The sequence below is a fragment of the Schistocerca gregaria genome, chromosome 2 (genome assembly GCF_023897955.1).
Source record: "Schistocerca gregaria isolate iqSchGreg1 chromosome 2, iqSchGreg1.2, whole genome shotgun sequence".
Lineage (NCBI taxonomy): Eukaryota > Metazoa > Arthropoda > Insecta > Orthoptera > Acrididae > Schistocerca > Schistocerca gregaria.
Window position 1 is genome coordinate 962,178,755 of NC_064921.1, and position 26,108 is coordinate 962,204,862.

Sequence of the window (26,108 nt, forward strand, 5' to 3'; positions counted from 1 at the left end):
ACCGCTAAAGCGGGGTTATTGAACGCAGTTTTCCGAAATTCCTTCACCAGGGAAGACGAATGGAATATTCCAGAATTTGAAACACGAACATCTGCTAGCATGAGTTTCTTAGAAGTAGATACCTTAGGGGTTGCGAAGCAACTCAAATCGCTTGATACGGGCAAGTCTTCAGGTGCAGATTGTATACCGATTAGGTTCCTTTCAGATTACGCTGATACTATAGCTCTCCCTACTTAGCACTCATATACAACCGCTCGCTCACCGATAGATCTGTACCTACAGATTGGAAAATTGCGCAGGTCGCACCAGTGTTCAAGAAGGGTAGTAGGAGTAATCCATGGAGTGGAGTGGAATAGTAGAGAGATAGTACGATTGTGGTTCGATGAACCCTCTGCCAAGCAATTAAATGTGAATTGCAGAGTAGTCATGTAGATGTAGATGTAGATCATCATCATCATCATTCATCCCCATTACTGTCGGCGGTCGGAGGAAGGCAGTGGCAAACTACCTCCATTAGGACTGTGCCTAGTCAGCGGTGCAGGTCTCCTGCATTGTCCCCTAGCTCCTCGAAGTATGGGACCTCATCATCATCATCATCGTCCTGATGCAGCTGATATCAGTAATCCCCCTCCCCACTGCTCTCCACCTTCAATTTATATATAATTTATCACAGCTGCGGATTCAGCATGGTCTGTTCTATCAGACGTGTCCAAGGAAACATACACCGTGCATCATATAAAAGACCTAAACTTGTTGGAAGGATTTTAGGAAAGTGTGGTGCATTTGTAAAGGAAACTGCTAAGATAGTCCAATTTACTCTGGAATACTGTTCCAATGTTTGGAGTCCATATCAACCACAGTTGGTAGCAGCCATTGAAGGGGCATGTAGAGATGTGCTGCTGAAATCATAACTGCTAAGTATGTACAAAGATCTACTCTGGTAAATTCAGTGGGAATATTTAGAAGAAAGGTGAGGTTGCTCTCTATAGAATAAATCCAAAGAATTAATGTAAATGTAGGCTTCCGTGACTGTTGTCACAGTCAATAAAATTGCAGCCTCAAACCCATAAGAATTTTATTGACCAGAGAGTTAAATGTTTGAGGAAACAATCTGCTGCAACAGTTATAGTGTCTTCATATCATATCTTCGGAGAGGATAATGAGGACAAGATATGATAATTAAGGCACCTTTTGAAGAATATCTTTTCTTGCTCTATGTCCTACTGGAATAAGAGAGAGAGTTGCTAATATTGACATGAAATACCACCCACTCTCTATTGTACAGTAGCTGTGGAGTAGCTGTCAGAGTAGTATTGCCAGTTGTCAACAGATAGCAGAGCAGTACAGTTTTATCAGTGAAATGACTAAAGAGAGTACTAATACCCACTTGTGTTGCATGTTAGTTTAGGATGCGCAAATATTTTAAATTTAAGCTTCAATGAAATGTTGAGGAATACACGTAATCATATATGTGTGTGCTAAAAATTGTGAACTGTTGCTATCGTGTAGCATTAACAAAAGAAACTTTAAAAAGACAATGCAGCCCCTATTGTGTACAGGATGTTGTGTGGGGGGGAAAAAAGACAAAAACCTTCACTCTGTTATTTGTTTGATAACAAAAAAACATACAAAAGTAGGTTTGTTATGATTGTAAAGTGCATTGACAAATATTAATGCAAAAAATAACTACCTCACTCTAAAAATTTATGCACTGTTTTTAATTTAAGTTTTAGTTACATATCAAAATCTTTTAGGCAGTACAAGTGTTGGATTACATTTGCAGGTATCTTTGAAGTGAAGTGTCAGTGTTTGTAAACAGTATTCTACAGTTTGGTGAACCAGCCAAATCCTACATCTGCAATTGATTTTTTTTTAATTACTTGGTTGTGATTGTGTCATTAACTCATTCATGACACATCAAATGGTAAAAGTTCTAGTATGGAGGGATGTGAAATGAATGATTGAATAGTAATAGCAGCAGCAGCAGTGGTAGTAGTCTACCTGTGTGATATTTATCACTACACTGAAGTATATATAGGTTACAGTAACTGTAATATGCAGCTCTCACAACACAGAAAAAAGCCACTACTTTGGAACAAGCCATTGTCTTTACCAGTTACACTAGTTAGCTTTTGTTTCAATAGTATTACTGGTTACTTTATATATACTTACATGTACTACAAACATTATTCTTTATAGTGTTAATAAGTATTTGCAGTTTCTGAGTCCAGATTTCCTTTATTTGATAGGTGTCGCTAATAAAGTGTTCATTTATATTTTTATAAGTGCCTGTGAAATTCTCTAGTAGATACCTGCAGGCTCTCTGATAAAAATTTTTGTATCAAAATAAAGAGATCCACTCTGAACCATACACCAGCAAATGGAAGGGGAGATTCTTGAAAAGTGCTGTACAGGATGTTCCTTTATCTGCTTTATTAAATATTCTTTTTGTTTGTTTTAACATTATGTTATTAGTCCATATTTTATGTTCGTGATCTCCCTTTTTATTTTAATTTGGCCTCAGTTTGACAGCTGGAGCTTCTCGTGTTAACAGCATTCTTTTATTTGATATAAATTATACCTCGGGTTTTTGTTTTATTAACAATCTTAGACTGAAGATTGCCAGGATAATGATGATGATAATGAGGATGACGATGTTCCAATGGAGGAAAAAGATGATACACATGAAGAGAAAATAAAACCCACTGCTGCCACAATTGGAGGTGTGGGTGGATCACCTCAAGAATTTTCAGGAGCATTGGAAGAAGAAGAGAGTGACAGTAGACTATGTCTAGATGATGATAAAAGGAAAGAAAAGAGACGTGAGGGCTTGGTGCAAGAAAGGATTATCAGTGTGAGTATGAAATGTTTGTTAGTTATAAACAGCGAATAGCAATAAGGAAAATCGTGTTGCTGAGAAGATGATTTGTTACCATTTGAACTGGATAGCTAGTTGTATACTGCAACTGGTCAGTTAATTCATCATAATGATTGAAACATATCAGTGATTTGGCTTTGTCTTACACTAATTATTGAAAAGAATTGTGACCTCCTCTGAAGCGTGACTTAAGATGATGGCTGTGAGATACATGTGGAGTGGACAGGAGGAATGTACATGATTAAAATTGTTAGTGTGTTGGTTCAAACATCCGTAGTTAAATGAGGACACCATCAGTAGGGATAGCATATACAACAGGTAACAAAGACAGGATTAATGATGGGAGATCTTCAAAGAGCATATAATGTCTACAGGTGTATATTCATTGTCCTTTTCTCATGGATAACTAAAATAATTACCTGGTGTACCAACAGCATGAGTGTCCAGTGTCTAAAACATGGATATTGTGCATAAAAACACAAGTATTGTCCAATAATATTTAGCTTGGGCACTAATTGTGTCATTTCCTGCTTGAATATTGCAGTGGATGTATGCGACAATGAGAAAATAGCTGCCACAGTACTTTTGTAACATCACCCCTCTCTTTGATCAGTTTAATAACTTATGAGTACATGGTAGAGTGCCTTATGATTTGAAAATAAGATGTATAATGTTTGAAAATATACCATATTGCATCGATAGTGTGTACCACTTGCTGCTATATTGATAGCTCTCGTGCACTTGACAATAATTTTGATTGATTATGCAGATCATAGCACAACTGAAACAATTCGGAGTGCTTACAATTGCATTAAAATTAAAGACAAAAGAATGACATTGTTGCTAGTCCAAAATGGACTAGTTCTTAGTTAATTTAAGTAATTAATTTGATAATGTACAAGTACTATGAAATCAGCTACTGTACATCATGTGTACTAAGGGGCAAAGCTGCCATCAACAAGAACGTTGAATTGAACACCACAGTACAGCTGTCCGCTCGCAGTAGCTGAGTGCCCACCCCTGGTAGCTAAGTGGTCAGCATGGCAGAATGTCAGTCGTAAAGGCCTGGGTTCGATTCCTGGCTGGCTCGGAGATTTTCTCTGCTCAGGGACCGGGTGTTGTGTTGTCCTAATCATCATCATTTCATCCCCATCGACGGGCAAGTCGCTGAAGTGGCGTTAAATTGAAAGACTTGCACCCGGCGAATGGTCTACCCGATGGGAGGCCCTAGTCACACAATGGCAAGTACAGTTTACTCACTTGTGACAAAATCAGTGACTCCCTTTCAGAATAGATACTGCCCAGCAGTTTCAGAGAGGGGAAGTATAATGTGATTTATGCTGTTATTCTTAATAAATGAACTGTTACCACATGACAGTGCAACTGAGTTAAGACATAGAACTGTTTACTTACAAAAATGTGCAGATAAATCTACCCTCACCCACAAGATTGATGTGAAAACTGCACTTCTTTGTGAGGTGTGCTCCTATTGGAGGTGATACGTCCTAGTGTTCTTCTGACTTTTGAACTGAGTTAGCCAGTGAATTACAGGGAAAACTAACAGTTTAATGGACTTTGAACAATGATGCAACTTAGCATTTTTCACGTTAACAGCCCAAGAGGTGAAAGAGATAGTGACAAATAAAATCTCTGGACTGACTGAGGTTAGAAACATGAGTTTTGGATTTGTAATCAGACACCGTCCAGGCCACACCTTCAGACACACTACCTAAACTGATATAATAATTTCAAGCATTGTCAGAATTATTAATGAAACTTTCTCACTTAAAATGATGGTACAGTTCAAGAGTACTGGACGACAAGTCACCACTGGACAAATAGAATAAAAGCCACAAACTTAGTAAAAGTCAATAAAATGGTTAAATACCAGATTCTTTATCAATAACTACTTTATGTTCTTTTATAATTGTAAGAATGAAGGTCTCTTTAATCAAACAAATTAATAGTGAGAACTATGAAAGAATTTCACGAAAATTTGATGATGCGTTGTTTGTTACCGTCCATGGAGTGCCTCTCATTTGTCTTACTTGCACTAGAGTGATTAACAATATGCAGTTGGTTAACCGTTTAATTCCTCCTCTTGCAGTAGTTGTAAACCTTTTCTGTAATGCATTATCTATTAATATACTCTCTTACAATTGTTCCATGCTTATAGTATAGTTTCATTTATAAAGTTTCTTATCAGCTTTCTGTAAAATATGTACTGACTTATTTCGTGACCGAATAGCTGTGGCTGAATGATCCCATGGAACCTGATGGCAAAATCAATATAAAGGGAATGAGAACTACAGAGTTAGAGCTTCAAGAGTACCTCGAATAAGCATTTTGTTTCTTCTCCAAATAGTTCTAAGTATTCAGTAATACAAACATGTCCCTAGAAAGTGATTTAAAGTACAAATTTTAAATATATGAGCATGAAAAAAATCATAAGCTGAAATAACATTTTAAATTCATTTCTTACCAAAAGCTGCAGACTTCAATATATAAAGAAATTTTAAAAACATGTAAAAATAAATGATATCTGGGTTGGAGTATTATGACCTTGAGGCTCCCCAATCCTATTGAAACTTTGGCCATTGTTCTAACTTTTTATTCTCACGTGGTGGTCCAGTGTTTAGCACATTGTACTCGAGATGGCATAAGATCAGTGGCAGCTTACAGCACTTGTAGCCTACATGTCGTTAACTGCATAGTTAGCCTCGGTAGCAGCGCCTTTGTTGAAATTGGTTGAAAAGTTGATGGTGGGAACAATCTACTGTCAACAATGTAGTCCACACAAAAATTTACAGTTCACACACTTTAATTGCCCTTGGATGTTGAATGAACTATTGTTTATGGCCAGTTTGATTCTCATCTATTCTAATTACACTACAGACAAATAGTTTGCACACATACTGCACTTTATTGATGTCCTACATGATTGTTTCACTGCAGTTACCTAACACTGTCAACATTGTCCACAGAAGTACATATGTGGAAAGCATAAGTAATTAACACAGTCACGGAATAAAAGTCTTAAAATACTGTCCTCCAAATCTAACAATAATATCAGCATGAACATGATATCCACAATAATTATTATTAGGAAACGAACACAGCTCATAGTCTGACCGAATTGTCGCACTGTACAGTAGCTATTATTGAATTTCAACACTCTCAATGAAAATAATTACAAGTTCACAGTTAGTCATTAAAAACAGCCACTGAATCACTGAGTAAACTCCCAGAATGTAAAATTTAGACAACACTTGACACATTTCCAGACTCGTATTTTGTACGTAGGTCTTGCTCATTTTATAACTCACCACAGAATAAACTGAAATGGCTTCGAATATGCCTCTTATAAGTTTATTATAATTGAAATGGAAGTTTCTGTTTCTGCTTGCCTGATTTTCAATTAAAGATTTACTTTCCTGACTAATTGAAGAGCAGACGGAGATTCGTTTGAACATGAATTTTCAAATACAGCAATAGTTTCTGTTGATTTGTGCTGGTTAGTGTGTGCAAATATACAGTTCTTTTCAGTAACAGTGCTTTACCTAAAATCATTTATAACTTCAAAATTGATTGAATATAAATGTTGTGAATATATTTTAACTGTTGATTGCAAAAATACTTTACGTATTTTGTTGCCTTTTTTATTTACTGTGTCAGCAAGTCAGTAATGGGATGTGTGTCTACAAATGAACAGTGATCATGAGAGCTGAAATTACTGATATTTTGTTATTAGCATAGTTTTCCGCCAGATTAATCATACTAATGGATTCAGAATAACCAAAAGAAAGTAACAGATAAAAAAAGTTAAGTTGGATTAGCCATGAGACTATACTCGAAATTTTAAGGTGCTTTGCACATGCCATAAACAATGATATTGAAGATATTACCGAGTTTTATAAAAAAAAAAAAAATAGGGAGTGGGAGAAAAAACATAACAGATGGAAAATGATCCACTTGGTTTGTCACACATCATTACTAGCTTTCAGCTGCGAAAAGCTAGCAGCAGCAGGTGAAAACAGTAGCCATATACAGATCTGTGGCCTTTACAAAATCATTTTATGTTATTGGCTGAGATAGGCCCGAAGAGCTGCTGTGTCAAGCCCACAGCAACTGACAAGAGACGCAAGTTACACTGACTCAACTATTATTTTGGAGAAGGGTTGGGCAAATCCCCATCTTGCCACACAGACCTATGTTTTTCATGAGTTGCCTATATTGCTTAACCCTTTCGCTGCTGTGAGCATGTTTACACGTCCTGCTATGCCTTTCCTAAGGTCTTGTGGATGTGTGTATGCCACATGGGTTTTCCTACAGTGCTGTGGAAGTCTGAATGCATCATCAGCTGCCGACCTCTTACTGCTGCAGATGAGTTACTTCCATATCTTAATAACCAAAAAAGTTTCGAGTATTTATCATATATGACATGTGCCTCACTGTGTGCTACCATTTGGAAGAAACGTCATTTCAGTATCTTGAATCAATGAGATATGACAATTGTTATGACTACATGATTTGTGATGTGCGAGGATGTGAATGGGCGTGCTGCATGCAACCATCGTTCAGATATAAAACCAAATAACTCAGGAACAAAATGAGATAACCTTCTGCTCTCAGTTTTAAATAAAATTTCGATATTTTATCTACATTTCAGTGAAATGTATGAGCTAAAATCTACTATATGCAAAACCTGTAAAATTTCGTGCAATGATTTACTTAATTTGATGCAGCACAGTAACTATGGCATGTAGCGAAAAGAAAAATTCAGTTCTTAATCAAGTGAAGATGTCAGTTCTTAATCAAGTGAAGATGTCAGATTTAAGATGTACAAAAATCAAGTTTTTTCAACTAGTAGTTTTCTTAAAAGTGGATGATAAGTATTTCATAGCAAGCAACTGGCAAGCTCATGTGGGTGGAACTGGGCATGTCGCACTCGACCATTCCTCAGATATAAAACCTAATAACTTGAGAAAGAAATGAGATATCATTCTATTCTCAATTTTAAATAAAATTTTGATACCTGATACACATTTCTTTCCCTGCATTGTATGAGCTCAAAACAACCGTATTGTAGCGGCACCACAGTTTAGGATAGGGAAAGTTAGTTTTGTGCAATATGCTGAGCTCACAAGTTACGCCAGGTGCGGGCCAGTTGACAGTAAGTTACAATGACTAGCGGTTGCAAAGTAGAATGGAGGCCACAGGGCCGTCAAACCATTGAAAAGAGTAAATGCAGTGGTTTGCGTGGCGCAAGTTACAGGCAGAAGGGTCCCCACTGGCACAACCTAGATGTTATGAATATGTGACTCGGAGCGGTATGTTAGCAAAACCAAGGCACACAGCCGCGTATAAATAGGTGCAGGTTTCTAGCAAGATTCATTCAAGTGTGGCAGCTCTCCTGCACAGCGGGGCATGTCACACCACCAGCTACAAGCAGCAGCAGATAGCGCGCCAGTGTTCCAGTCGACGGTGGGTTGCTGGTTCGACCCTCTGAGGCCTACACGGGGTCAGTAGCCGGACACCAGATTGTGGACGCTTGTGGTCACCACGATCTCAGCTACGCCAGCGAGGAAGGACGCAGGGACACAGACTGCCGAGTTATCTGCTGGCAACTTGATGACTCCGCTGGCGTACAAGGCTTGACACAGCATTGCGTTGCAAGGGCCGCTTCCTCAGCAGTGCAGGGTTCTGTGACGCAGACCGAGGTGTACAAGGGCACTGTGGTTGGAAACAATAAATCATTTGGAAAGCTGGGGCGAGTCTTAATACGGTGTCTTCTACCTCTTCCTGCTGCATTTGGTCATCCTGATATATCTTCTACCTCTTCCCGCTGCATTTGGTCATCCTGATACATTCGGTGGCAGAAGTCGCCACTACATTTGGTGTCAGAATAGCAGACGTTGTCTGCCCACCACAATATGTGGTGAGTTTTGACCAGTTTTCTTTTGAGTGTTGGACGGTTTCTTTCTTGTTGTGTTTTGAGTATTATCTGCCAGGTGCCACATGGTAGATGCGAGCTGTAGGAAATCAGGTTGTTCTTGTACTTAAATGTTTCGTTTCAGGGATAACTAGGAATGAAAGCAACGCAATGGCAGAGTCAAGGACACAAGGTGTGTCGAAGCCAGAAGCAGTGCGGATTTTGATGGAAAAGATAGCACAATTGACAGCAGACAGTAGGCAGTTGAGAAGTGAATTAACATGTAGAAGTGAGTGGGAAACTGCATCGGATTAGTCGTTGTTGCCTAGGATGCTGCAGCAGGAGATTGATCTAGCTGCTGCGAGTTTGATTATTCCATTTTCTGGCAAGGCGTCTGAGGATTTGCGTTCATTTGTGGAGGACTTGGAAATTTCAGCTGTGATGAATGTTTGGTCTGATGAACAGTTGTTACATGTAGCCAAGATTAGATTAATGGGTGAAGTGAAAACATATGTAAGGTGTTCTGAAACCTTAAGGAAAGCAAGACAGTTCAAGCAGTTAAAGGAAGGGCTTTTACAAAGGTACAAGAAACAGAATAGCGCCAGGTACTTTAGGGAGAGGTTGAGTACAATGATGAAGAGACAGAAGGAGATGGTAGGGAAATTTGTGGGCAGGATAAGGGAAATTAATGGGTATACTTAGGGGTGGGTCAGAGCGATGAGGCGAATGGTGTTCTGTTGAAGGAGGCCGAGCAAAGGGCACTCGATGTATTTTTGAGAGGTTTACCCATGCATATGTCACGGAAAGTGCGTGAAGATTTTTATTTGGCCATTCAGCTGGCAATTCAATGTGAGGAAATAGACGTGGCAACAGGGGTACATGAGAGGCAAACAGTGTTTATAGTAGGTGTGAAATGTCTTAAGTGTGGTCGTATGGGACATGTGCAGAGGCAATGAACCCAGCCACAGAGAAATAGAGGAAGGGGTGGAAATCAGCAGCGTGGAGGATGGAGAAGTGGAGTTAGTAGGGGTGGACAAGCGTTAAACAGCAGAGGGGACCCAAGACCCATCTAAGGAAGCTCCCGTTCAATTTCAGTGCTATAAATACATATGCAGAGGCGGAATGTTGAGCGGTAGGGTCCATAGGAAAGTTAAAGATTTTGTTGGACACAGGGGTGCAAGTGTCAGTGGCTACTAAGAATATAATGGGACAAAGGAAGTTAGACCCACCACGTTGTAGGTTGCGTGGAGTGGAGAATGAGGAGGTCACAACTTTGGTGTTGGTGACAGTTGACTTTCGAGTAGAGAAAGTCCGATTTAATGCATGAATGGAGGTAGTACCATGGGTAAGCAAGGGCTACGACATGGTCCTTGGAGTAGATTTCTTGTATCAGCATCATGCCAAAATTGTCTTTGGACAACGAACTGTGGAACTTGGTGGAATGTTATTTCAGCTAGGGAAAACTGTTGTCAATGCAGAGCTGTAGCGAGGGGCATTCAACATAATGAACAAACCAACTGAACCGCGTACTTTAGCGTTAAGGCTTAATTCACATGAATGTGTGTCTAGTGGCACCGGGAAGTCGCTTTGGGTAATTGTGGAGTCAAATCTACCTGTGGGTACAGCATGTGTTATTAGACCATTGGAGGATAACGAAGTTTTGGGTCCATTGTGTTGTTTTGTGAAACGTAGTGTTGTACGCGTACAGGAGGTGAATGACGGGTGAGTAGTTCACGTGAACGTGGATAACGGAGTTTTTGTAGCAAATTTGGATGTGCGAGATAACAAAGACTGGTGTTGAAGAGGTACGCAAAGTGATGAACCACTAACTGCCGATAGAACTGCATTGTGTGACAAAATTAAGCATTTGAAAGAAGGAGAAAGATTGCATATGGAAGAATTATTGTGGTAATTTAAGGATTTGTTTTTTCCACAAGGGTCGTTACCAGCAACTCCATTAGTTCAACATAGGATACCAACAGGGAATGAAGCACCTGTTTACCATAAACCATACAGAATACCGAGGTATTTGCAGCTGATATCAGCAGCTTGCGGACAGTATTATAGAGCATAGTAAATAGTTGCTGGGGAGCAGGCATTGTCATTGTGCCTAAAAAAAAATCTATGTATGGACCTAAGAAATACAGGTGACCACCGATACCTCAATAATTAGACCATAATGGACGCATACCCTATTCCAGACTTATCGGAGACTTTGGATCACTTATGACAGTGCCAGTACTTTCCTACAATGGATTTGACAAGTGGTTATCATCAGTTAGAGGTGGCTCCCGATGATCGTCCAAAAACAGCTTTCTGTACCTACCAGCACACCAGAATGCCATTCGGTTTGAAAAACGCTCCTGCAACATTTCAGAGGTCGTTAGACTGTCTTGAGGGGTTTGAAACCATGGCAGTGTTTGGTCTATTCGGATGACATTTTAGTGTTTTCAGGTTGTATGGAGCAACATAGACAGTGGTTAAGGGAAGTCTTTATGAGGTTAAGAGCAGCTCGTTTGACGTTGAGCCTGTAGTGCCATTTTGCATTAGAAGTAGTAAAATATTTGCGTCATATTATGGGTAAGGAAGGAGTGCAAACAAACAGACCCGTGGTTGGTACAGACTGTAAGGGATTTTTGGGAATCGAAAACAGTTAAGGAAGTGCAGTCATTCGTCAGAATTTGCAATTTCTATCGAAAGTTTGCGAAGGGTTTTGCAGATTTAGCACCGCCGTTGACGTGATTGTTATGGAAGGGTGTGAAATTTGAGTGGACAGAAGACTGTCAGAAAACGTTTGACAAACTGAAAGAAGTGTTAACATCAAGTTCAGTTCTTGTGTTTCCAGATTTTGAAAAGGAGTTTATACTAGCATGCGATGCATCGTATCAAGCATTAGGATGTGTTCTTAGTCAGGAAATTGATGGAAAAGAACATCCAGTAGCCTATACATCTAGGGAGTTGAATGCAGCAGAAAGGAATTACTCAACAACTGAGAGGGAGATGCTTAGTGTAATCTATGGAATTGCATATTTTAAATGTTATTTATATGGGAGAAGATTTCGGGTAGTGACAGAACATGCTGCATTGAAGTGGTTGTTGGGGTTGAAGGATTTGTCCACTAGACTCGCTAGATGGGCTGTCAGCCTTAGTGAATTTGTCTACGAGGTGGTGCCCAAGCCTGGGAAGAAGCACGGTAATGTGGATGCACCAAGTAGCAAGGTGGCAGAAGTAGAAGTCGTAGGTTATGACCTAGCAGTATGGCAAGAATTACAGGGCGCTGACAATGACTGTAAATTGTACCGGACACAGCCGCAATTTAATATGTACAATGGTCTTCTGAGCAGGGAAACAAAGTTATGACCAGGGTTAGTAGTATCCGCGAAGCTGAGAGATGAGGTTTTAAAGGAAGCACATGATCATGTGTTATCTGGTCATGGAGGGTGTAGAGCGACGAACAGGAGAGTGGCGGAGAGATATTGGTGAAGAGAGGTAGGAAAGGGGATGTGGATCAGTATGTCAAGAATTGTATACCATGTGTGCAGAGAGCAGATTTGAGTTGGAAACAGATATAGCTACAAAGATTACCGAAGCGACATGTCCATTTTCTTTGTTAGGGATCAATGTCTTAGGACCTTTTAGGTGAACACCAATGGGGAACAGATTTGTTCTCATAATAATAGATCATTTTTCGAGGTATGTGGAGGTGGTGGCTGTGCCAAATCAACAGGTAGCAATGGTCACGCAAGCATTGGTAAACAACTGGATTTTGAAGTTTGGTGTACCAGAGACAATAATTACTGATCAAGGGACCAGCTTCATGTCAGATTTAATGAAGGAGCTATGTAAATTGTTGAACGTAAAGAAATTGTGGACAAGCGTGTTGCAACCACAGGGACAGAACAGGTACACAGGACAATAGGGAAGATGCTGAGTTTTTATGTGGATTCTCATCACTGTCAGTGGGACGACGATTATTTGAAGCATATTGTATGCGCGTACAGTGCAAAAGTGTGTAGGTCAATTCACGAGAACAATTCGGGATGTTTGGAAACAGGTACAAAAGGTGAATACAAAGGCTTTGGAAAGGCAGAAAGATGCAGTGAAGCGGAAAGGAAGTTTACCACAGTATAGAGTAGGGCAATGGGTAATGCGATCCAGCCCCTATACGCCAAAAGGGAAAATGAAGAAGTTCATCAGGAGGTTTCAAGGGCCATATCAAGTAGTTCAAACCACATCCCCCCTTAATTTTAAGCTTCAGCTGCCAACTAGAACAACAATAGTACACATTGGGCGGTTACGGACATTTAAGGGTTGCCCGGATGTGTGTCACAGGAAGGAAAGAGGAACAAAGAGAGAGTGAAGAGAAGTGCTAAGCACAGAGTAAACCAGGAAGATAAGAGTGCAGAATGAAGTACCATATCCTTTGCGATCTAGAAAGTAGTAGAGTATTTGTAGTTTTTGTTGTTTTCTGGTTATGTATCATTGGGGTTGCATACATTAATTAGGCATTGTATTTTATATGTGTTTTCAAGTATTGTGAGCCTGCTAGGGGCAGCAGTCTTTTTGAAGAGGGAGGAAGAGTGATGGTGATCCCTGTCCTCAAGTCACTAAAAAGGGAAGTGTAGCATCTGACGTATGTGGAGTGTTGTTGAAGGAGAAATCAAACACAATTTTGGAGAAATAAATGCATAGGGGGTAAATTTTGTGGCAAAGCCGTAATAAATATGTGTTGAACGATGTCAGAGTCGTAGAATTTCCTGTTTAAATTTTTTGTTATCAACAGTGCTGGGTTAGGAAAGTTGAGTTTATTGCTCTAGTTCATATATTGTAATTTAAGCGTGAAAGTAGTCACATAATCGGTGTTGAATTTGAATAAAAAACAGTGAATGTTGGAGAAAAATGTGTGAAGCTACAAATATGGGACACATGCGTGGTGCAGTTATTTTTAGCCAGGGGAAAGAAATAAACTGTTTGAGGGACATCGTGGAACCAAAATTGAGCTTCCAACGGGTCGGGATGCATTGGATCTTTGCCACCTATGAGAATTTGGTAGTAGTAGCAAGTTTGTTTTGAGAAGGGAGTATTTGCAGAAGTGAAATGTGTAAAGCTCAAGGGGAGCGGAATTGTAATCAAGGGAACTAACTGTAACATAATAGGAACAACCTTCCACATGCCAGCGTCAATTTCAGGAGTCACGCAATTGAATGTTACGCAGCCACAGCTGTACTGGCCAGAAGCCACTTTAGAGTTTTTGCCAAGGCAGAATCTGAGCTTGTTAAATCAAGCTCTGTAGTCAGGTCTGTTGAGATCGGTAAACCAGTTCATTTTAGAGCAAGAGGGACGCTTATCAGCCGAACAGCTTGTGCAACATGTCATTCAGTATAGGGAAAGGCAACGGTAAATAATGATCATTTTGAGCACCTCTGTGCCAAGTGTCATCGCATCCTTAACTCTGTTATGTGTTGTTTTCTTTCTGATCAGGCAGAGAGCTAATTCCAAGAGGGAACCAAGGGTAGTCCCAAGTCCCAGTGGATTGGATACCGAGGGCACGAGACGAGTAGGTAGGGAGTTAATTGAGCAGTGGTCATCCAGCAAGGAATTCATAAGTTTTGTTTCATGTCATGGTTTTAAGGGGCACTAGACCACATTTAAGTTTTCCAATAGTAAGAAAATATGCCATTGATGCTGACCCAAACAACATAAGAGCTAGTTAAGGGTCGACCTGGGGACCGGGTCTTTCCGAAGAGGGGAATAATGTAGCAGCACCACTGTTTAGGATAGGGAAAGTTAGTTTTGTGGAATATTCTGAACGCACAAATTACACCCGGGTACGGGCTGGTTGACAGTAAGTTATGCTGACCAGCGGTTGCGAAGTAGAATGGAGGCCACAGGGCCGTCGAACCGCTGAAAAGAGTAAACGCACCAGTTTGTATGGTGCACGTTACAGGCGGAAGGGGCTTACTGGCACAACCTTGATGTTATGAGTATGTGACTCAGAGCGGCGTGTTAGCAAAACAGAGGCACACAGCCGTGTATAAGTAGGTGCGGGTTTCTAATGAGATTCATTCAAGTGTGGCAGCTCTTTTGGATGGCAGGGCGTGTTACACCACCAGCTACACCCAGTAGCAGATGGGGTTCCAGTAGTCTTGGCTCCCAGTGCAAGCCGGAGGCATCCCGGGGTGAGGGTCGCAGATTTGGCCATCGGATCGTGGGCGCTTGTGGTCACCGCGATCTCAGCTATGCCAGCGAGGAAGGCAGTGGGCAACCTGCCCCTCACACAGAGCAGCGCTGAGTTGGCAGGGGCGCAGACCGCGGAGTCAACTGCTGGCATCCTGACAGCGCCACAACTCCACTGGCGTACAAGGCTCGACACAGCATTGCATGGCACCGGCCACTAGTGTGCTTCCTCAGCACTGCAGGGCCCTGTAACGCAGACCGAGGTGTACAAGGGCACTGTGGTTGGAAAGCTTGGATGAGCCTTATTACGGTGCCTTCTACCTCATCCCACTACATTTGGTCATCTTGATACACTTGGTGGCAGAAGTCGCCGCCACAATGTGCAAAGTTAATGCATTGTGTTTTTACCTCTGTGAACTTTTTAAAATTTCGTAGAATATTTTACTTAATTTCATGTTGTGCAGTAAGTATAATGGGTAATGCAAAGAAATTCCGTTCTTTATTGAGTGAAGATATCAGATTGTAAGATGAGCAAAAATAAAAATTTTTCACCTAATAATTTTTGAAAAATCGGATGATTAGTGTTTTGTATTGACTGGAGCGCTGTCTGTCATCACAGGCACATATGCCAGGATTGTTCCCTTGAAAAGAACGTGGCGACTTTCCATCCCCATCCTTCACTCAGCTGCAAGCTTGTGTTCCATCTTTAATTACCTCATTGTTGATAGAACATTGTCTTGTAATATTCCTTCCTTCTGACTTTTTATTATATTCCAGCATTTCTAAGGTCCCACTTTTCCCTTGGCCATGGCAAAATTGTCCAGCTCTATCAGCATATACTATTATTTATGTTCTCTGAGCTTTGTGTTGATGGTATATCTGGTTGTCCTAACTTCTCCTGACCTCCGTGCCTACTATCTTTACAAAAACACTCCCATGTTACATTTTCAGTATGAAGCAGCGGCTCATGCAGTAGTATGTCATACATTTATAATATGGATTGAATACTACGATGCTGTGTTGTTCATATCCACTAGAGATTTCCTTACCATAACTTCGCACAACAAAAATATCATGGACTAACCAGTTTCATATTGTTAGTCTTTACTGTTCATTGACTGTTGTATCTTTATTTTATTTTTAGTTGTTGCATCAAGGAAATGAAAAAGGCGATTTCGGCACAGATCCCATAGTAATAGCTTTGAGCTGTTTCTGAAAGTTGTCGTTTCATGTGAAGGGACTTGTTATGCTACCGAAAAGTAACGTCTTGATAATATCATCAAGGAAAAAGGAAATAGCATGTTTTATGAGTCATTTAATGGCATTTTTGCAAACGAGGAAGCTGCATTGTAATTGAACAAATTTTTGTTAAAATAGTGGAAGCATTTCAAACCACATGAGCATACCCTGAAGGCAGTATTAATTCATTTTGTTTATTATTTGCTAAGCACTCTGTGAACAGTCTTCTCTTGCAGTTACTTATTCTACTGCTAGGTGATTCATTATGGATGTTCATGTCGGTAAATGTCAGACTCCATGTTGGTCATCCACTGCTTCTTGCACATAAAATGATAAAAATAATGCCTGTAGTTGTTGCATAGCATTAAGCAGATCTTTTCATATTGGGACACCAATGAGGTGGCACAGTGGTAAGACATCAGACTCTCATGCCGGTGAACTGTGATTCAAATTCTCTTCTGGTCCTGCACACTTAAGTTTTCTGTGATTTCTCTATGGCAGTTCAGAAAAACGTAAGGATAGTTCCTGTGAAAAGAAGATAGCAAGTTTGCATTCCTTCTTTGCCCAATTTAAGCTTGTGCTCATTTCCTTACTGACATTGTTATGACCATTCATTGATTATTTAATTCACATTTCCATGAAAGACTCTGATCCATAGAGCCTGAATGTTGTCAGATGAAGAGGCAAATAGGTTTCTGAAGGTGTATGTACACAGATTAATGAACTGAGCTGGCATTGTGTACAGAATCAACAATACCTGTGGTAGATGTTGAGAATGAGAAAGAAAAATATAAGCCAAGTAGCGCTTGTGCGTATTATGGTGGCTCAGTCTCTGGGAAGATTGGTAGACTCTTACTGAAATGTGGCATATATTGTAGTTCTCTCCTATCTGAAACGGTAAAATGTTTTCTTTGTAATATTGAAGATCATTTAAGGCTCTGGCAGCCGAGTGTGTACTACTTTCCACGGTAATGTGGTATATCTTCTGTGGGGTAGACTGTTAAAACAGCCAGGCAACAATGTGCAAAGTAAATTAGTGACACATCAGACTAAAACAGCCAGGCACTGTCTCGATTGTAATAGTGAAATGAAACACAATAAGACCAGCATCAAAGTGCAGATGCCACATTTCTGCGACAGTGCAATTGAGAATTTAATGAGTTGGAGAGAGTAGACGAGGTGAAGGATAAACAAAGTTAGCATGCAGACAAAGAGGGAAAGTGTGGGGGAGAAAAACAAATGGAGGAGGATGGGGTTCACAAGTGGGCCATAATAACAATAATGAGAGGTGATAAGGAAAGCACAGTTGAAGCAGACAGTATGTTTTAATAAGTTTACTAGAGTATAGTAACGATTGTGAGGTGCAGTAAAGGCTACAGAGAGTTCTGAAATGCTGGCAGAAGTGTCTAGAATTGCAGAGCAGTTCTGAAAATGTGTGCCTGTTAGCAGTATAAAGTAGCTGCCCGTGATTAATTTTTATATAATGCCACCTGCTCACCATGCCACCTCAGAAAGCTAACCGTCGCATACAAGTTAATTGGTAAATGATATCAGTTGTTTCAAATGCATCTTGTCGTACAGTCGTACAATAAGGTGAGTTTAGGCAGTGACGATTATGGAGCTGACTACTGCATCCTGGTATCGTGTAATGCAGTTGTATGTATGGTTGAGCACAAATGAGATTGCACTCATCCGTAGTATCCTCCTATACAATGGTAAGCTTATTGTACTAGCTACATGAAATGTCTTAATGAATCTTAAGATGTCTGAAACAAGAAGGCAAGAAAAAAAATGTGCTTTCTTGATTACATTATGGGCAGAATATTTGTTGGCAATCAACATCTGAAAATTTGAAACTTCCTGGCAAATTAAAACTGTGTACCAGACCGAGACTCGAACTTGGGACCTTTGCCTTTTGCAGACAAGTGCTCTACCATATTAGCTACCCAAGCAAGACTCACTACCCTCCTCACAGCTTCAGTTCTGCCAATACCTCGTCTTGCTGCAGAGTGAAATCTCATTCTGAAAACATCCGAAAAGTTTATAAACTACCATTTCGTAGATGTGCTGGTTATGAGGAATGGTGACAGCCTTGGACACTGTGTGTATCAAAAACTGATACCTGCATGAACAGTCAAATTATCATCCAAGCCAGAAAAGAGGAATAATTAATATTCTCACAACATGCACAAGATATTATATCACTTCAGGTGCGATGTGCAGTAACTGGAAATTGTTCTGACGAACAGTAGATACTCCACCAGTTAAATAAGGAGTATTACAAAATCCAACTTTTCAAGAAGTGATGTATCAGAAGAAGAAATATTGTACAAGGCTTTTTTGTCATACATCCTCAGGATGACAGTATCAGTTGCATATTGCGCAAACACAGTGTAAAGGATATTTACAAACTGCCCAAGAAGATCAAAGAGTGCCTCAGATCAGCAAAGGACAGAAGGGACCCACCTGTAATATTGGGAATGTATTGCGTACCTTGTAGACATGGAAAAGTCTGCATGTAAATTAGTGGACAATCCATCAAGATCAAGACCACCAAACATAAATGGTATTGCAGGCTGGCGCAGGTGGAGAAATCGACTGTGGTGGAGCACATAATAATATTTGCCAAAATGGAAGTTCTCACAATGGAGAAGAGCTGCCATGCCCATTTGTTTAGGGAAGCTGTAGAAATCCACAAACATATCAGAAGCTTCAGCGAGAGAGAGAAAAGCCTCAAGTTAATGAGGTCCTGGATTTCTGTGCTACAGTGAATGACCATTGTGGGTAACAAGGGGAGAACTGCAGCAGTAATGACCAGGGAAAAGCCCTTAGACATTGGTGTGACATATACACATTGGCGAATCTCTGGCATTGACCTGGTCTCCCGTCCAGGGGCAAAACTTTGGGAATGCCAGCCACTTGAAATGCCAGGGGAAAACACATGTGGTCCAAAGAACTCAAGACAGAAGCCATCAGGCATTTTTCCACTTTTTTTTTTTTTTTTTTTTTTTTTTTTTTTTTTTTTTTTTTTTTTTTTTTTTCATGTCGTTTCCTGTGAGGTGCTGAAACTTAGTGACTTCAGAAAAAAAAATTCAGTCTTTGGAAGCAGCAGAAGATGAATCTGTGAGATTGGAGTTCCTTTGATCTAATTATTTTGATTCTTACTTGTTTGTTTGGTGTAGTAATTGTAGACCTGTCTATTATTTACTCATATATACTTGTTTTATCCTGGCTAAAATATTATTTGTATTGTTCTTTTTATTTCTTCTTGTTCTGTATATTTTTTACTTTTCTCCTCCTGCTGAATTTTGTTGAGATAATCAAAGAGCATAGAATTTTAAGAAAACTGAAATTGTATGTGTTGTTCACTACTTTATACAGTGGCTTATGGAGTACATGTATCTAGGTGTAGATGCATCTACACATACTATTCCTCAGACTACCACATGTGTGATGATGGATACCAAGATAACTAGTCTTCACTTCTGTTCCTGTGTGAGCAAAAACTTATAGCTTAAATGATTCTTTAACACCTGTTACATTATATTTATTGCTGTGATACCTTTGTGCATATGATTCATAGCTATCCAAGTAATTTGTGATGTTGTGTAGCAGTTTCTTTGACAGAAGTTTAGTGAACAGTTCCCAATGTTTGTGTACTAATAATCTTTTGTATATTATGCAGCTATTTGAACTTTCAGTCTCTTCAAGCAGTCTGATTTGACAACACTAACTGTCTGGTTCTCATATCTTAAAGATGTATCTGTACAGTCAAGTTAATATACACAGAATTACAGGATCATTTTTTCAAAACCTTGCAATTGTCTCCCATTTCAACTCTTAAGTTTGGCTCAAAGGTGCCTACACTCTTCCTCTGTAATGATGCAAAATCACGAAACAGCAAGATGTCAACACATGTGAAAAAAAGGCCAGAGCTCAGAAGTTCATGTGACATGTAACGATGATTAACGATGTCACATTAGCATCAGATTTTACCACAATGCTGCCCAGCACCACTAAGGGGTGTGTCACACTATGGGAAGGTCATCACAACCCCACTTACCCACATTTCACCATTTCTTTCAATGCCTCTGTGGTGGAGGTTGGAACTGTTATGCCCATCACTGAACTCACATGGTTTCATTTTGAGTGGTCGAAGAAAACATTTCAGACCACCACACTCAGAATTGAAACAAAAAGGCCTCAGGGGGTGGCATAAAGGGCATCAGTAAAACTGCACATTTCTTTGGGCGTTGATTCCCACACATTTCTCAGTTGTCGTGTGTTGAGGAACAAGAAGACATTGCTGACAACCTGTCACTTCCTATACCCCCAGATGTTTCAGCCCTGCTCTATTGTCATTGTAGGTGGTGTACAGGTTGGGCCTACTAGGATCCATTCAGTACCAGTCGATGAAATTTGAAAATGATCCAAAGCAGCAAAGGGTCTTTAGGCGTTTTCAGTGCTTCTGTTTATGTCCTCCTCTGGCATGATCACGGAGTTGTGTGACATTGACACATACATGAATGAAATGGTAAAGAGTCACCTTAAGGTTCCCCTTTTTTGACAAAACCCTCAGTGGCACCCACCCATATTTATTGAGAATTTTAAAAATATACCTTTAAAGACAGAATCTGTGAAGTACCCTGAGACTCCTGCAGGTAGCCAGCCAATTGACACATACAGACTAGTTGCCTGCCAGCAGGCATCCAAGAATATTAAGGGTGGTGTGTCTGAAATTTTTATCTCAGCCACTCAAAAGAAACCTTGTGATTTCAATGCTGAGTGTTGCAGTACTAAGCTCTGTTGCAGAGGCTTCAAAAGAAGATATGGATATGAGGGCCTGTGACAACCTTTCTGTTGTGTAATATGTCCACAGTGATATTGGGCAGAATTGTGGTGAAAGTTGGTGCCAATGTGACATCATTAACCCACTTTACATGTCACATGGACTTGTCAGCTCTGATCGTTTGAAACGTCATCGAGCTCAAAGGCGACATCACAGTGCACCACGCTTTTGCACCATTACAGAGGAAGGTTGGTGCAAATGTTAAAGTTATGTGTTGGAATGGGAGAAAATTATTGATTTTCAAAAAAGTGATTCTTTAATTCTGTTGCGTAGTGTATATGTGTGTTTTAGGTATTAGTAGCACTCGCATCATATTTATTGTGAGGCATATAATATGTTTGCTTCAAATGGAAACACATTCAGAATGGAATTTTGAGCTGCCTGTTGAGAACTCTTCAGCTCAGTTCTCTCTGTTACAAAATAGTCTGCAAAATTGTGATATTTTTCATATTATTGTATACACATAAGCTTTTTTGTGTCAATAGTTCCTGCATTTCTTCCTTACTGACAGCTGGGTGTGTAAGATTTTTGTACTGTTTGGGCACGATAACTTGATAATTTTGCTAGTGCTGTAGTGGAGAAAATCTTCACTACATGAAAGATATTTATTTGCCTCTGAGTGCTGCCAACATCAAGGTGCCCCTAGATGTGAAGTATTACAAAAGGGTCGCATCCACTAGTGAATAACTTCTGTGAGCACTTGCTGAGTTGCTTACATAAGAACAAAAACTTATTCAAGCTTACTTCTTCAAGTCATTGGTGCAAGTTTCTTTCAGGAACACACTGCAAGTACTTGTTACAGAAGTGCTGTTATTCTTAAAAACCAGAGCAGTTGCCACTATTGTAGCATTATTATTATTATTATTATTATTATTATTAAAAAATGAGTAAAAATCATGATGAAACACAAAAATAAAAGAAAATTATTAAAAAAAATATTAGAAATATTGGTATTACCTAGAAATGCTATCCAGTTAACTAAAATCAGAGGACTTCACTTAGATCAAAAACTTTGAGGATGTCCTACATAAATTTTGAACCTCTCTTGTCTATTGTACAATCAAGTATTCAATAACAGAAATCAAAAATGGGGCACGGTATCTCTATGAAAGATTGAATTTAATTACTCTTTTTGCAAGCAGTATTTACTTACCAGAATGAGATTTTCACTCTGCAGCGGAGTGTGCGCTGATATGAAACTTCCTGGCAGATTAAAACTGTGTGCCCGACTGAGACTCGAACTCGGGACCTTTGCCTTTCGCGGGCAAGTGCTCTACCAACTGAGCTACCGAAGCACGACTCACATCCGATACTCACAGCTTTACTTCTGCCAGTATCCGTCTCCTACCTTCCAAACTTTACAGAAGCTCTTCTGCGAAACTTGCAGAACTAGCACTCCTGAAAGAAAGGATACTGCGGAGACATGGCTTAGCCACAGCCTGGGGGATGTTTCCAGTTTTAATCTGCCAGGAAGTTTCAGTATTTACTTACATTAAAAAAAGTTATCCAAAGTTTAAAAAGATGCCTGTACTGCCATTCTACTTTGTCTTTTGCTGAAACAAATTGATTGGTTAACTCATTTTGCAGTTCCTTCACTGTTGGTAGCAATTGTGTGTGTTTAGGGGTGCCAATGATGCATTTGTTTCGGCCCATCTGTCTTTGTGCCATTCTTATTTTTGACAATGATATTTTTGCACCAGTACTGAATACACACAACTTCTGTAAGTTTGAGAAAAACTTCCATGGGAAGACAAATTCGACAAGTACTTGCAGCAAGATGCAAGAAATGAGAACTAATTTTCACCCCACACTGGAGTGTGTGTGCTGCTTTCAAACTTTCTTATAAATTAAAATTGTGTGCTGGGCCGAGACTCGAACCTGGAAACCCGATCTGTTACACAGTTTTTATTTGTTAGGAATTTCATGCAAGAAACTGCTACCATTAACTTGGGAATTGAATTTGACGAAACTAGCGGATATAAATGGGGGGGGGGGGGGGGGGTTACGGGTATGGTCGTTCATAATATTCCACCCAGTTATCTGATTGTATGTATAATTTGCTGTACCACAGCAGGAAGTTTGACAGAATGCCTAATAAATATGAGTTCAGGATTACGGTGTTAGATGGGCAAGTAAACTGTAACAACTCAATAATAAATAAATAAATGTTGTGACTAGGGCCTCCCATTGGGTAGACCGTTCATTGGGTGCAAGTCTTACAGTGTGACGCCACTTCGGCAACTTGAGTGTCGATGGGGGTGAAATGATGATGTTTAGGACAACACAACACCCAGTCCCTGAGTGAAAAAAATCTCCGACCCAGCTGGGAATCGAACCCGGGCCCTTAGGATTGACATTCTGTTGCACTGACCGCTCAGCTACCAGGGGCGGACAACCACTCAGTGAGGAAGGCTGAACTGTTACCTGAAATAAAGGAAAACAAACCAGCCCTGTAAGTTTTCTTTCTGGATAAAATCACTGAGAACAGAGGACACAAAATAGTGTTTTTTCCACCCTAAGGGTTGCGATCTAAATCAGATAGAATTGGCATAGGCCAAAATAAAACAGCAATTTCAGGAAGAACAATGTTGCTGGTGACATATTGATTCAGGGAGAAAAATGTTGCTGGTGACACATTGAAGGAAAAATAGCAGAGTCTTATTAATGCTGCTTTCCTTTCAGTTACTCCACAGAACTGGCAAGTTTACTGCAGAAAAGTGCAGCAGCTGGAGCAAGAGTCTAGGACACGAAATGGAAAAATGGAGATTGCCATTGATGAAGTTATCTTCAATACCATGCACTCAAGGGATGATGCTGATGATGATCTTGAAACAAACACAAATGACAGCGATCTTTAATGAACATAATTTTGACAGTTCTTTCAGGCACAATTAATGCAATTTATAAACATTACTGCTGTCAGCATTTGATAAATGCTAGGTGCAAACAGTTTCCAAACATCAATTTTTACTTTCAATTCATAGTATTGTAAGTTGTACTTCCATCTACATTCTTTTTTCATTGTGTTTGATACATAAATGATAAATAAGTTATAAGCTCTTGAGCATGAACATGTCAACAAATTAGGTGACAATTTCTGATCTGATGGAAGTGTCACTTAAGTAGGCAATAATTCTCCGAGTGCCACCTGTGATTTCATGTTAGTGCAAAGTGTGGGTAATGGTACCAGCACTGCTTGAAACAACCAACGCTATCCTCCCCTCACCGCTCTTCTCCCTCAACAGCCGTAATGCAGAGGCATGGCTGTTCCTGATAGCCACCACACCAATTGTCAGTTTATCGTGGACAAACAGTAGACACATTCAATTTCTGACAGATGAACTGTAATTTAAGTAAGGTCAGGAGGTAGTCAAGTAAGAATTGAATATACTGAGCTGTATGATTATGAAACACTCTTAACTCTAATTACTGCTTCAAAATGGATAATGCAACAGTGTAATTATAGTGAAACCCTTCTTTTGCACCATTCAGTGGAACTAATTTTTTGTAGAAAAATGATCTGTTTATGTTAACATCTGCAGTAGAAATAGTCTGTCATCTTCACAGTCATTATCAACACTGTCATTCCCTGAATTGTCAACTTTTTGCTTAATATGGGACTCCATGACATCTTCCATAGACACACTTTCAGTAGTGAAAACATTTGTATCAGCACACAGGAAGTATGGCACTAAATGCTCCAACTACAACTTTTTCCACAGTGAAGTGAACAGACTTTACAGTCATCATTGTCATTGCTCAGATATCATAGGCCAGATCAAATTCTTTCATTTGTTTTGGAACCATTTGGAGATGGTGGACTCCATAGATTCAGTCCATGTGTTTGCAGTATAATGTAGAACATTAGCTCTGCATATTTTGGGTATCTAGCAGATTTGTTTCCTTTCCTTATGTGGAGCACTTTGCAAAATAGAGTTCTTGTTTTTAATAATCATATTCAGCATTGTTAATGGTATCCCTAAACTCTGTTCAAGCATAACACATTTGATAACTCACATCAACTTTTTTTTTGAATTATTTAGGAATAAAGGAGATAGATCACCAAAAGGCAGAAGCAATGCATTATCGTCAGGTACACAAACAGAAGGTACAGAGTTTTGCTTTGCTAGCTTTCGGAATGAAATTCTTTCTCAAACTGAGAGAGATACATAAGTGTACCTGTCGACGACACAGCGCTTTTTCCTTTCAGTGAATCATCTCGTTTATTCCTAAATAATTTGTTGTTGTCAACCAGAACTTTCTGTACATCATCAGCTTTTTTGAGGCTTTTTACTTTTGCCCCCATTGCAAGAGTCTTCCTGTCTCTCTACATAACATTTTCCATCTTGAAACAGCAACAGAGAACACTGTACTGCCACATAAAATAAACAGGACGGCATTATGTTCACCTATGTATTGACTATACAGAGTGATACAGGAGGAATGTCACTTAGTATGTGAGGTGATTCTGCATGTGGGGGGGGGGGGGGGGGGGGGGGGAACTGAAAAAATTGCGTGAAAATGTACCTGATTTTTTATTGTTACGGAACTGGAGCATGTTAAAGACTACACACATCCATGAATGATTATCAAGACAAGTTTGAATATTACTTACCAAAATGATGTGTAGTTGCTGTAGTGGGCAGAATAATTGTGGGAAAGGTGACTGATCAGTCCTACAAGATGTGTTCAGTAAGTCGTCCACACATCTCAATGCATCTGTCAGTGCATTGGAAGGTGTGTTGTGTTGCCCATCAAACATCATCTCGGTGGGCTTAAGTGCAGGCAGCAGCATCACTTATACGAGCAACAAGTTCTTCGTGTGTATCCACCTTTGTAGCATACACAGCCCCTTTAACCAGCTCCATAAACAGAAGTCTGATGGCTTTAGGTGATGTGATCTGGCAGGTCAGTTAATTGGTCTGTCATGGCCAATCCACCATTGAGGAAATGTTATTCAGATACTGGGATACTTGTCCAGCACAGTGAATTTGTGATCCATTGTGTTACAGGTAAATTTGCCATTTTTGCTC

At 39.8% G+C, this 26,108-nt stretch overlaps 1 protein-coding gene across 5 annotated transcripts in view; it reads left to right on the forward strand.

The window, feature by feature from the left end:
* LOC126335445 (uncharacterized) overlaps positions 1-26,108 on the forward strand; it is a 226,621-nt gene that overhangs the window by 174,099 nt on the left and 26,414 nt on the right. For 3 of the 5 annotated variants that reach the window (XM_049998734.1, XM_049998735.1, XM_049998736.1), the window contains one exon: positions 2,612-2,854. The exons of the other annotated variants lie outside the window; for them this stretch is intronic. In XM_049998734.1, the coding sequence (XP_049854691.1) occupies positions 2,612-2,854 (243 nt within the window). The remainder of the gene's footprint in view (positions 1-2,611; positions 2,855-26,108) is intronic. 5 annotated transcript variants of the gene reach the window in all.